Source organism: Coenobita brevimanus, unplaced genomic scaffold (genome assembly GCF_032717465.1).
Source record: "Coenobita brevimanus isolate Jiangsu-jjx unplaced genomic scaffold, ASM3271746v2 jjx.HiC_scaffold_2879, whole genome shotgun sequence".
NCBI classification, from domain to species: Eukaryota; Metazoa; Arthropoda; class Malacostraca; order Decapoda; family Coenobitidae; genus Coenobita; species Coenobita brevimanus.
In genome coordinates this window covers 97,110-111,521 of record NW_027643850.1, presented here as the reverse complement: position 1 = coordinate 111,521, position 14,412 = coordinate 97,110, and the positions used below count along the sequence as shown (strand labels likewise).

The following is a 14,412-nucleotide window of genomic DNA, read 5'->3' as shown; positions in this document are numbered from 1 at the left end:
GCTCAATCTGATTGGAGTGTAATAATTACCCACAAAACCACCAGGAGCCAAAATTTGGTTATATGGTTACCAGCCATTGTAGTAAATGATTTCCTGGTGTACAGGAAACCATCTAGCTTGTCACTCAGTGTAGAGTCACCCACAGGCAGAAGGAAGAGGAAAGAATGAAGGAAAGAAAGACAGAAGAAGGAGTGTAAAGTTACCCATAGACAGAAAGACAAGGAAAGAATGAAGGAATGGAAGACAGAAGAGGATGGAAGGAAAGAAGGATGGAGGAGAGGAAAGGGCAGACACCCGGCAGCAGCACTACACTGAGTGAGTGGATGGTGAGCATTCCCACCCACTTTCAAAGATGCATCCCATTCATATAATGATGGCATGCTGTTGATAAAGAAGTAGACATTTTGTTGACCACAATAACATTCCTCTGTAGGCATAAATTTATAAAACTGCATTTTTCTTTTCTCCATCCAGTTGACACTACATCAAACTCAGTCTGTAACTTGCTTAACATCATACATGTACCATGTCCACTAACAATACAGAATATATAGAAGAATATGTATAATGCATGAATATTATAACCTCTTTCATGTTGTCTCTATATCAGAAAGGGTGTACTCAGGGTGTGTGTGAAGCTGAAGGGTGCATTATTATTATTTTTATTATTATTATTATTATAATTATTATTATTATTATTCTGTGGTAGGTGGGGGCACTCACCATCCACTCATTCAGTGTAATGCTGCTCGTGGGTGCCAGCCCTTTCCTCTCCTCCTTCCTTCTTTCCATCCTTCCTCTTCTGTCCTTCTTTCTTTCCTCTTCCTTCGGTCTGCGGGTGACTCTACATTGAGTGACAAGCCAAATGATTTCCTGTACACCAGGAAGCCAAATGCTGCACTTGGTGATAACTATATAACCAGATTATGGCACCTGTGGTTTAGTTGGTAATTAAGGCACTCCAATCGGATTGAGCCGATGGAAATTTATATCCAAGGGATGGTTGGGGTTTATTGCTCATGTAATGCCACTCGGGGATGAGTGCGACCAGTCACACTCATCATCAATGTCTGGACCAACCTGCCTTGCCCAGGGCTCCTACTCTCCTCGTGGGGCAACACAGGATTAGATGATGGATGGATGGATGGATTATTATTATTATTGTTATTATTACATGATTGGATGATGGATGGATGGATTATTATTATTATTATTTCATCATTATTATCATGATAGAGAAGTTAGAAGGAGAGTGGAAGATAAAAATAGTAGATTGATGGTGGAGAGGGGAGAAAAAGTGAGTAGACGGAGAGAACACTTTAAGGAACTGTTAAACATAGAGAATGAAAGTAATGTGAGTATAAGTGGCTTGGGAGTGGCTGGGAGCAGGAGGTAGGTGAGAAGGGAGGAAGAGATCAGTAGGATGGAAGTAGTGGAAGCAATGAAGTAAGTAAAAATGGGGAAAGCTCTAGGAATTGATGAGGTGTGTGGTGAAATGCTAAAGCATGGGGAAGAGATAGTGGTGAAATGGATATGGAAGATGTGAAGATTGGCTTGGTAGGAAGATAGAATCCTAGAGGATTGTAAGTCATGAATAATTTTTCCCCTGTACAAAGGAAAAGGTGAAAAAGAAGTGTGTATCAATCATAGGGGTATTTGTGTAATAGGAACAGTATATGGTAGGATGCTTACTGACAGAGTTAGAGAAATAACAGAGGAATAAGTTGGAGAAGAAGAGGGAGATTTTAGGAAGGGAAGAGGTTGTGTAAATCAGGTACTCATCCTTAGGTCTTTAGTGGAAAAATTTCTAGAAAAGGGAAAGAAGTTGTATGCAGCCTTCATGGATTTGGAGAAGGTATATGACAGAATGGATAAACATAGCATGTGGAAAATATTAAAAATATACAGTAAAAGTCCTGCAATCTGAATGACAGGGGACTGAGGGTCTTTTGAACACCTTTTTTTTTTTTTTTTTTTTTTTGAGAGAGAGGGACCTCAGAAAACATTAGAAATATGTACATGATCATTAAATAAACACTTAATATAATATGGGTCATTGTTTTACTCGCTGGAAATGCATAAAGGTGTAGCTGAATAGTGGCAGGCAGTTATTCCAAGTCCAAGAGCAAGTCCAAGCCAGATAAATCCTTTGATAAAGCCCAGACAAAGCCCAGAGAAAAAATCCACTTGATAACTTAGTTTTCACTCAGTTCACTAAACAGTAACTTACTGTAATTCACTTAATTTTCACTTAATACACTTATATTTATTACTGCATTTAAAATTATCTGCCAGCTCAAAAAATTTGGAGTATTGGGATATTCAGATTATTGGTGGTTGGATTAAAGGACTTTTACTTAATAGAGTAAATGGGAAGCTGCTGAATGCTGTGAAGAATATGTATGAGGGTGCTAAGGCTGCAGTGCGTGTGGATGGTGAACTGAGTGAATTTTTCTATCTGAATGTTGGATTCAAACAGGGATGTGTCATGACTCCATCATTGTTCAATCTGTATATGGATAGGGTTATAAAAGAGATGCAAGGTAGGGCAGTGAATACTGGTGCAGCCCTAATGAGAGAGAGCAGCATTTGGAAACTTCCTGTTCTGTTGTTTGCAGATAATACCGGTACTGTATTGTTAAGAAAAGACAAAGGGGAACTGCAAGGCTTGGTGAAAGAGTTTGGGAAAGCGTATAAGAAATGGAATCTAAAGGTGAACATAGGGAAAAGTAAAGTTATGGTCTTGAAGAGAAATGAAGTCACTGAATGGTCTGTGAGGTTGGATGATGTGGAAATGGAAAATGTGAGTCTGTTTAAGTACAGTACTTGGGTAGTGTGATGAGTAACAGTGGAAGTTTGGAGGATGAAGTGCTTCAAACGGTACAACAGGGAAGAAAGGTTGCTGGTGCTTTGAAAACGGTGATAAAAAATAGAGAAGTGAGCATGGAAGTAAAAAAGCCGCTCCATGAGAGTATTGTGAAACCTGCTGTAACATATGGAAGCAAAGCTTGTGCCTTGTTGGAAGGACACAAGTCAAGTGTGACAGCAGTGGAAATGAGTTATTTGAGAGGAGCATGTGGAGTTACATGGAGAGACAGACAAATGAGGAAGTGAACAAGCATTGTGGTGTGGATGTGTATGTGACAGAAAGGATTAGGAGAAATACACTGGCCATGTGGAAACAATGGAGAGTGAGAGACTAATGAGGAGAGTGTATGTGAGTGAGGTGGAGGAGGGGAGAGGGAGGAGGAGGCCAAGAATGAGATGGAGGGATGGAATGGAGAGGTATGTGAGAGGGGTGTGTGAGCTGAGGGGAGGGCAGTGAAATGGCAAGGGACAGGGTGAGGTGGAAGTGATTTGTTTGTGGCTACCCATTACGGGATCACAGCGACTGGGAGTTGATAGATAGGTAGATAGATTATTATTATTAGTAGTAGTAGTATTAGTATTAGGATTAGTATCAGTATTGTTATTACTATTATTACAGTACAGTAAATGTCCTCTAATACGAATCACATGGAACTGAGGGTCTTTTGATTGTTTTTTTTAGAACTATTAAGAGGGGCCTTTGAAAACATTTCAAATATGTACATGATCTTTAAATAAACACATAAATGATATGAATTATTGTTTTACTCACTGGAAATGCATAGAAGTGTAGATGAATAGATGATGGCACGTATATCCAAGTCCATGGGCAAGTCCAAACCAGATAAATCCTTAGATACAGCCCAGAAGAATTGGAAAAACACCAGAAAAAATAGAAAATTTTTGCCTTGGCAAATTCTGAATATTGGGATTTTCGGATTACTGGTGGTCGGATTGGAGGACTTTTACTGTATTATTAATATTACTATTTTATCTATCCATCTATCTATCTATTGCCAGATGGCTCAATCCCATAAGGGGTGACCACAAACAAATGGCCTCCGTGTCGCCCAGTCCCCCGCCATTTCACTGCCCTCCTCCTAGCTCAAAACCTCCTCTCTCATATACCTCTCCACTCCATCCCTCCATCTCATCCTCAGCTGCCCCCTCCCTCTCTCCCTCTCCCCTTCACTCACATACACTCTCCTCATTAGTCTCTCACTCTCCATCCTCTCCACATGGCCAAACCACCCCAGTGTATTTCTCCTAACGCTCTCTATCACATCCACATCCACACTACAGTGCTCTTTTACTTTCTTATTTGTCAGACACTCTCTCCATGTAACCACACATGCTCCTCTCAAATAACTCATTTCCATTGCCATCACTCATGACTTGTGTCCTTCCAACAAGGTCCAAGCTTCACTTCCATATGTTAGAGTTGGCATCACAATACAGTACTATCATGCAGGCACTTTTTTTAAAATATCATGCTCAGTTCCCTATTTCTTATCGCTGCTTTCAAAGAACCAGCAACCTCTCTTCCTTGCTGCACCTTTTCAAGCACTTCATCCTCCAGACTCGCACCCTTACTCATCACGCTACCCAAGTACTCGTGCTTAAATGCACTCACATTTTCCATTTCCTCGTCATCCTACCTCACTGTACATTTATTGACTTCATTCCTCTTGAAGACCATAAATTTATTCTTTCCTACATTATTATTATGGAGAATGTGAGTACATTCAAGTACTTGGGTAGTGTGATGAGTAAGAATGGAACTTTGGGGGATGAAGTATGTGAAAGGGTACAGCAGGGAAGGAAGGTTGTTGGTTCACTGAAAGCAGTGATGAGAAATAGGAAGGTGAGTGTGTAAGTTAAGAAGTCACTGCATGATAGTACTGTGATCCCTACCCTGACGTATGGAAGTGAGGTGTGGACCTTGCAAGAGGAGAACAAGTCAAGAGTGAGAGCAGTGGAAATGAGTTACTTGAGAGTAGCATGTGGAGTGACATGGAGGGACAGATTGATGAATGAAGAAGAGAAGGAACATTGTGGGGTAGATGTGGATGTGGTTGAGAAGATTAGGGGAAATACACTGAGGTGGTTTGGACATGTGGAGAGAATGGAGAGTGAGACTAAGAGGGTGTATGTAGGTGAGGTGGAGGGAGGAAGAGGGAGGGTTAGACCGAGGATGAGGTGGAGGGATGAAGTTGAGAGGTACCGGTATATGAGGGAGGGGGGGGTGAGTTGGGGGGAGGGTAGTCAAATGGTGGGTGACAGCGACTTGGAGGCGTTTTGTCTGCGGCCACCCTTTGCGGAATTAGGGCGTCGGCCATAGATAGATAGATAGATGGATGATATGGGAGGAAATATTGTACTGAACAGCAGAATTATTATGACTCCTATGCCCACAAACGTCAGCTGTGTTTACAGCCACAACCCTTGCATCTACTTCTTCCCCATCTGACCACTGTCACTCCATCCCTCACTCACCACTCAGCTGTTTTGCAGAAAATAAAATAAATATGTAGGAATTGCAGGCACAGTAAGTTTGTCTGGCAAAACAAACATTTATTCCTGTCAACTAGATTTCTCTTCTTTGCCAGAGCAAATGCAATGATGAGTGAGTGCCCTGGGACACCACGTATGCCCCAGCCTCAAAGAGACCCATGATGATGGCTCAACAGGACCTGGTACTCAATAAGGTTAGTTACACCTGTTTGGTTAGTGTGTTACATCTACTCAACCTCTGATCACTCTTTCAGTCATACTCATAAGTGATACGGTGATGGAAAGTAGTCAGCTAAGGCATTAAAGGAGGTCTAGGGACCAGTCTAAGGTTCCATCTATTTATCTATAGCCCGACGCCCAAATCCTGCAAAGGGTGGCCGCAGACAAAACGCCTCCAAGTCGCTCTGTCACCCACCATTTGACTACCTTCCCCCCAACTCACTCTCCCCTCCTTCATATACCTCTCAACTCCATCCCTCCACCTCATCCTTGGTCTACCCCTCCCTCTCCCTCCCTGCACCTCACCTACATACACCCTCTTAGTCAGTCTTTCATTCTCCATTCTCTCCACATGTCTAAGGTTGCTGTTGTTACTTTTATAGAGGGGGAAGGGTGTGGGTTCCACTTGGCCTCAAACATAGCCTTATTAAACCCATGTTTTAATTGTCCCGGTATCCCATAAATCATTATCCGATCCACTTTCCATAATTTAACCCCATCGGATAATGGTGGTGTGCTGTACTGGCATTATTCTTAGGCATCAGAGTATTGAATCACCCTGTAGAAACTTGAAGCCTGCTTTTAAATGCAGAACTTGGGGAGGCAGGAGGGAGGGTTGTACCTTACCTGTCACTGGCTCATAGATCACTGTCTCTGTCTGTCTGTACCTCATAAATGTTCATTTAAAAAAAAGATCAGCATTACTGTCAGGAACTGTGCATTACGTGTCTCTGGCCAACAGATTTCTCTGTTAGGCACGGTGTACTGCGGGTGTGTGATGCTGAGGACAGGAATGAGAATTGCAGATGGATGCTGCAGATGATAAGATGTAAAGTTTTGCAAATGGCTGTACACAACCTGTCTGGGAATACATTACCTGTCTCTAACTGTACCTTACCTGTCTCTGGCTCATAGATCTCTGTGTCAGGTAGGGTGTACTCTGGATGTGTGAGGTTGATAGGTGTGCCCCTGTGTGCGATGGGGGCCTCCGCTTCACTGAGGGCAAACATCTCCTCCTCCTCCTCCATCGCAGCGCCCACCAGGCGCCCATTCTGCTTGAACACAGCATTAATGTCTGCAGTTCACTGAGATGGTTAACCATGTTGAAAATATGGAGAATGACAGACTGACCAGGAGAGGGAATGTCAGTGAGGCAGAGGGTAGGGGGAGTGGGAGACCATGCATGAGATGAAGGAATGGGATGGAAAGGTATATGAGAGAGGGGATATGAGTTGGAGAGAGAGAGAGAGCAGCCTCTTGGCAGAGGACAGGGTGACATGGAGATGATTCATTTGTGATTATGTTTTCCATGATTAACCCCTCGTCTGCTGCGTTCCTTTTAAAAGGTCCGATCGACTGTCTGCGACATTCCTTTTAAAATCCACACTTTTGTTTCAAAAATTCCGCCATGAATTTTGGCGGGCGCATGTTATGTATTCTGCCGCGGTACTTGGGGTTGCTGTTGTGTCCTAGTTTGTGCCCAATTGTGCCCAGAAGCCATGGAGTCGTCACGTGGTCGTTCCAAGTCTCCCATACCCTCTACATCGCGTGGTGTTAGCAAGCAGGGGAGAGCTACAGTTCGGAAACGAATACAAAAACGTAAATATACACCTGCAACTGAAAGTGACAGTGATAGTGAAGTGGTAGATGTAAAGGAAAGCAAGAAAAAAGTTGCTAAAGTCACTACACCACGCAGGAAGCGAAAACAGTATGTTACACCATCAAAGTTCCCTGGGCTGCTATTTGATAAAGACAGTGAAACAGATACTAGTGAAGAAAGTGAACAGTCATGCAATGAAGAAGAGCAAGATTTAGGTAATATACTTCCTAGTGCTGGTGAAGAGGAAAGTGAAAGTGAAGTGGGTGAGAGTGGAGTGGGACAAGGTGTGCATGGATCTGCCGGAGCCGGTGTTCCCATCTCACATCACCACAAAAAAAATCAACCCGCGCATCTTCCATGGCACCAAGCCATGCAGTAAAATCTCTTGTAAAACAATTTTACAGAGAACAGTCAGAGCAAATATCACCACAACCTAGCACCTCAAGGATGATATCTCCTTCACCACCTCACACCCCGCACATGCCGTCTCCATCACCACCTCCCACCAGCCCCACTTCGTCTCCACCACCATCTCCTACCAGCCCCACTCCGTCTCCACCACCACCTCCCACCAGCTCCACGCAACTTTCATTCACTTGGAGTGATGGAAGGAATTTTACACCTGACATCCATCCATTTGATGCCAGTAACAGTGGTGTTACAGAAGACTGGCCAAACCAGCTGGATGCCCCAGAAATGGATTACTTTGAGGCATTTTTTACGGACGATATAATCGACCTCATCTGTACCCAGACAAACTTATATCACCAGTTCATCACTCAGCAGCACGAGTTCTCCCCCAGGTCTCGTGTTCATAGGTGGAAAGATATTGTGAGGGCCGACCTGATGTCATTCTTGGCATTGCTAATGCTCATGCCACACTGCAAGAAGCAGGTGCTGAGCGATTATTGGAAGAATGATGCCCTAATCCCTACACCTGTCTTCGGTAAATATATGCCACGGGACAGATTCTTGGTACTACTGCGTTTTCTTCACTTCGCAGACAACAGATATCCCTCCAACACAGACCGGTTGTGGAAAATTCGTGATCTTTTCATGATGCTGAAAGGAAACTTCACCAAGTACTTTGTCCCTTTCAGGAAGTTAGTGATCGATGAGTCGCTCGTACTGTTCAGAGGTAGACTAGTGTTCAAACAGTACATACCATCCAAACGACACCGCTTTGGCATCAAGCTATTTGTGATGTGTGACTGCCTCACTGGGTATGTGTTGGACATGATAGTCTACACAGCAACGGACATTGACATTCCACGGAACGATCCTCTTGGGGTGTCAGGAGCTGTCGTCAAGAAACTGATTGCAAACTACCTCGGTCAAGGTCACATTCTTTATACCGACAACTGGTATACCAGCCCTTCCTTGGCATCATTCCTCCACACTAATGGCACTGGTTCCTGTGGCACTGTACGAAGGACTCGCAAGTTTATGCCAAAGTTTGCACCATCTGCAGGACGAGGAAGTGTACAGTTGTCAAAATCATACAACATATTGTCAATTGGCTGGCAGGACAAGAGAGATGTGACTGTGCTGACAACAGTTCACAAAGGGAACATGATAGAAACAGACAAAACAGACCACCATACAGGACAGAAAATACAGAAGCCGGATGCAGTGTTGGACTACAACCTGAACATGAACTTAGTTGATAAGTGTGACATGCAACTGTGCAATGTTGAGTGTGTCCGGAAAACAGTGAGGTGGTACATCAAGTTGTTCCTGCATCTTGTGGATGTGACACTTCTCAATGCATATAACTTGTACCTCTTTCGGTCACACAAGAAGATAAAGTTTCGTGAGTTCTCCTACAATGTAGTGTTCCAGCTGCTAGAAAAATATGGAACACTACAAACAACAGAAAGAGGAAGGAGATATGCTGCTTTGCCTGACAGGTTGGCAGGTAAAGAGCTTTTGCAGCGCCATTACTTGGCACATACAGCAACATCAGAGGGTGGAACAAAAAGGCAAGTGTTGTGTCACGTCTGCAAGAACACTACCAGGCGTGAGCAGGTGAGAAGGAAAGTGACAACATGGTGTCAAGAGTGTCAGGTGGGCTTATGCATAGGCGACTGCTACCGTGACTTCCACACACTCGTCAAATTCTAGACTCTTTGACTCATCTGTAAATAAGTGAAGACTATTTGTAAATGTAATTGTAAGTGTTATAATAAAATGAAAGTGAGGATAAAAGTGACTTTTCTGATAAGTGAAAGAGACTATTTTATAAGCATAGTAATAGAAAAATAAGCTAAGGAAATACTGTATTTCATTGAAGTTTACTGAGTAAGTGTAATTGTAAGTGTAAGAATAGAAATGAAAGTGAGGATAAAAGTGACTTTTCTGATAAGTGAAAGAGACTATTTTATAAGCATAGTAACAGAAAAATAAGCCAATGAAATACTGTATTTCATTGAAGTTTACTATTACTGAGTAAGTGTAATTGTAAGTGTAATAATAGAAATGAAAGTGAGGATAAAAGTGACTTTTCTGATAAGTGAAAGAGACTATTTTATTAGCATAATAATAGAAAAATAAGCTAAGGAAATACTGTATTTCATTGAAGTTTACTATTACTGAGTAAGTGTAATTGTAAGTGTAATAATAGAAACGAAAGTGAGGATAAAAGTGCCTTTTCTGATAAGTGAAAGAGACTATTTTATAAGAGTAATAATAAATAAAATAAGCTAAGGAAATACTGTATTTCATTGAAATTTACCATTACTGAATAAGTTTTCACTGTTCATTATAATGATGGAAGTGCTAAGACACACACAACATAGTGCAAATGAAATGGTGGAGCGGGGTGGTGGAGATGAGTGGTGCAGTGGCGAGCCTGGACGGCCTAGGCAACAGTGCCTCCCGGTTGTCTCCCCTCAGTCACCGCGCAAAAACGGCGAAAATGACTTTGCTTCCACACATCTCTACAGCAACATATGAGAACCTAGACCTTCACTGAAATGCTCATAGGGAAGAAGAAAGGTTGAGCTTTCTTGTGCATGTTTTATTTTGTCTTTATCTTAATAAATAATATGAGAATTGTTGAGTTGAAAATAGGTAATTTTGGGCTGGATTGCCGCACCAGTGATACAGCTCCCGCCACCATTGCCGCAGCCGAGGGGTTAAGGTGTCTTGCTATAGGCAGATTGTTGGTGAAATGTTTAGCAATGAAGATAGTATTAGCATTAGAATGATTTAAAAGAAAGAAAAAACCTGTCTGACACTATACTGCTTTACTGTACACAACAAGTTCAAGTGTTGTATAAGAAACTTTAATTTCTTACTCCTTTTAATTTTTTACTCTTTATTTTGAATATCTACCAGGAGTAGACTGTAGCACCAGTTGAACAGGGCGGCACTTCCAAGGTGGAGGGCAAGCTTATGCCAGGGAGAGCTGGAGCCCTCATTTCACCAGCCCTCAGGAATTGATCCTTACCATCCCCCTTTGCTGAACATTATCAGTGCTTTCATTTACACAGAGAGTAGGCCAGCATATTCTCTTAATACCTGTACCTTCAACTGTCTACACCACACTATATGCATGTAAAATATCACACCTCCTGTTTCCATTCCCTTTACCAATGGCCGCTACATTAACATCAGCAAACGAGGTGATATCTCGGATTGCCATCACCGGCAAGGTAGGGCTGGCAGCACAGGGTCCTCCTGGTTGCCATGAAGCGACTGTACCAGCAGCAACTGTTGCAAATTCTGTTCTTGCTTGTCAGCGGAGAAGAGCAGGTGCAGCCTTATTCTTCGCCAGTGTCCGTGCTTTTGGTACCAATTAGAATTCAGTTCATTTTTTCCTACAGTCCATATCCTCTCTAGCCTTGTTCCTCACAGAACCCCAAATTTCTCCCTCTACTGAATTTCCCCATTTTGTTTTCCTGGTTACCATCTCCTCACAAACTTCTGTAACAAGGGCGGCACCTGTTGTTATACCAAATCTGAATATGCAGTTGACACTGTTTTAAACTTCACCTCAACTAATTTTGATTACTCACTGTATAAACTAAATTATCTAAATATTACCAAATGTGTCTGTGTAGTCTATCACTCCCCCAATGCTTCTTCAGAACCCAGTGTATTTGACTCCATATCCACACAGCTGAGTAACTTTAACTTTGTCCTTAGCACCAAGATTACCATTTTGGGTGATTTTAACGTACTTAATGTTGAATGGTTATTGCGTTCTGCCAGGATTGACGATGCTGGTCTAGAGTGCGAGCCGTTTGCAGAATCATTTAATCTCACACAGTTGGTAAAGCAACTAACCAGAATAACAGATAATCCTGGCCATAATGCCCATCTCTTGGATCTGTTCCAGACAAATAATCCAGATCAATACAGGATAGAAGTACTGTCACCACTTGGATCCTCTGACCACAATCTCATCAAAGCCTCATTAGTCAGCCCCCCCAGACCTCCCTATTCTGAACCTGTCAAGGTGACCCAATGGCACATTGATTATCTTGCTGACATTCCATGGCAGGCTATCTTCTCTAGTGATGTCAATTCTGTCCAGTCCCACATTAATGACTTAATACTGCCTGGTATAGATTTATTCATACCAGGTCAACAGTTAAGTAAAAGATCAAACTCTCCAAAATGGTTTGATAACAACTGTGCCAGAGCAATGGCCCAAAAGTCATTAGCATTTTTTTTTTTTTTTTTTTACGTGTCCGACTCTGGGCAGAGGTTCAGGGCCTATTTCTTGGGGGCAGTGGCCTATCCCAAGGCCCAGTAGTCCTCCTACACCTCCACATGTCACCACTTTGGCACTAACACCCACTGTCCATATTGAATACATGCTAGGGCTGTCTCATACAGGACTGGTGTACTGGTATTAGCGGGGGTACTTTTATGACATGTCGGCGGGTCATCTGGTAGATCAGGAAAGTCTGCTTTTTAGGAAATTCAAATCCTTAAACTGTTCCCTGCCCCAGCCGGGATTCAATCCTGGGTCCATCAGGACTGCAAGCCGCCTCTCTACCTATTCAGCCACCGCATATAACTCTTACGTGTACGAAAAGTGTTAAGGATATGTATGATAAAAATGGTTTAATATATGGGACAGTACAAGTTTGACTCATTCCTGTGAAGATACAATTAGGTAAGAACACACACACACACACACACACACACACACACACACACACACATACACACAAACACACACACACACAATGTATACATTATCATTACCTCAGTGCAGTCTGTATCACTAAAGTCTTACCTGCATGGGGAACCTGAGAGGGTCTCGAACAGACTGCTGGTAGGAGTAAATAGGAGGTGGGATGGATGTGTGATCTGAGAGGGGAGACTGGTTGGCAAGGGTACCACTGCTGCTGCTGCCACCTTCAGACAAGTCCATGCTCTCTTCACTGCCAGGCTCTCCTGCACCCTCACCCTCCCACCTGAAGAAACGTGAAGCTGTAAGAGTTACTCCCCTCTTTGGAGTGTAGGGATTCAAGACCATGTTATCATAGTCCAAAACATTTAGAGACAGGAGAGAGTAAATGGTAAGTCAATCCCATGTTGCCCCCTTTAGAATGTATGGGTCTGAGTCTTGGCTACCTTTTTGTATTGTATGATATTGATTACAAAGACATCGACATGTTTGCATTCATCGGCTTCGGTCGCCTAATGACAACTCTAGACACTACTTGATCTCATGCAGCCACTTTGTTGTATACTTTTTCCAGATCCATGAAAGCCATAAACACCTTATGGTCCTTCTCACAAGTTTTCTTTGTTATCTGTCTCACTGCAAATATTTGATCCACACATCCTCTGCCACTCCTAAAGCCACCCTGTTTATCACTTACCAGGACTTCTGATTTCTCTCTTACTTTCTCTGTAATAATTCTTCCATACACCTTCCCTACCACACTCAGTGAACTTATGCCATGATAATTCATGCACTCACTTCACTCTCTGTTATTTTTTTACAGGGGTACAATCACAGCCATTTTCCACTCTGCAGGCACAGTTTCACTCATCCATGCCTTCTTATATATCTCCAACAAGCATTTAATTCCTCTCTCACCGCTACACTTAATCATCTCTGCATACACGTCATCAACCCCAGCTGCTTTCCCATTTTTCAGCCGCTTCACAGCACTCTTCATCACTCGAGTGTCACGTCTCCTGGCACTGCATTCCTTCTCTGCACACCCCTAAAACCAATCATGTTCACAGCCACTCTGCTCCCTCTATTCCCATTTATCAGGCTTTCAAAATATTCTTTCCATCTCGTCCTTGCTTCATCCCCATGGGTTAATAATCTATCACCTACATCCTTCACACCATCACATTGTCTTTCTTTTTTTCACTTCTACATTCCTGCATCGTTCCAGAAGGAGAGTTAATGAGACAAAAAGCCTTTGACTCCACCTTGTTGAGAAGAGTGTATGTGAGGAGCCTCCCCACACAAGAGAGTTATACTCTACACAGGGGCGAATAAAACATTGTGTGTGTGTGTGTGTGTGTGTGTGTGTGTGTAATACTCACACGTGTGGCCGCTACTCACGTGTCGTTCATCTTCACCTAGAAAGAAAAAAAAGAACAGGTTAGAGATAACTCTCTAAGTACAAACTCATTATGGGATCTGGCTATAGATAGATGGATAGACAATTTTTTGTTGTTTCCTTTTTGTCATTTTTTTGCTTACCTTTTGGGGTTCTCTTTTTATCAACTTTATTTTGCCATTTCCATTTTTCTTGTCTGTCTATTTTGTTTTTCTCTATAAAGGCTCCAACATGCTTGCATGAGTCAGACTTAGTCACTTAATTACAGCTGTCTGTGCTGCTCAGTCCCTGGCAGCCTCCCTATTCAGTCCTTTATCCCAGAGGTCACACTCTATGACCTCATCCCAGGTCTTTTTTTGGTCTGCCTTTCACAACCCTACCCCCATCGTTCATACTTGTCACTTTCTACACCCAGTTGTCATCCCCCATCCTCTCCAGATACCCAGACCATCTCAGTATACCCCTCCTCACCACAACACCAATACACCTTTTATGTTTTCTCTTTATTTCGTATCATATATTTTTTTCTCAATTTTCTTCATTTGTCTTATAATAATTTAGCATTGGTTAAGAAGAGGTACATGATTGGATAATAAGGTGAAGGTCTTAGTGTTTTCTTGGTGGTAGGTAGGGGCACCCATCATCCACTCACTCATTGCAGAGATG

General features: G+C 42.6%; 1 protein-coding gene across 1 annotated transcript in view; it reads right to left on the bottom strand.

Moving 5' to 3' along the window:
* The window catches only part of LOC145390121 (uncharacterized), a 33,471-nt gene extending 19,712 nt beyond the window's left edge, over positions 1–13,759 (bottom strand). The window contains exons 1-3 of the mRNA XM_080265174.1: positions 13,749–13,759; positions 12,453–12,633; positions 6,500–6,653 (exon numbers count right to left, since the gene is read on the bottom strand). Coding sequence (XP_080121300.1) covers positions 6,500–6,653; positions 12,453–12,633; positions 13,749–13,759 — 346 coding nt within the window. The remainder of the gene's footprint in view (positions 1–6,499; positions 6,654–12,452; positions 12,634–13,748) is intronic.
* Positions 13,760–14,412: the final 653 nt, after the last annotated feature.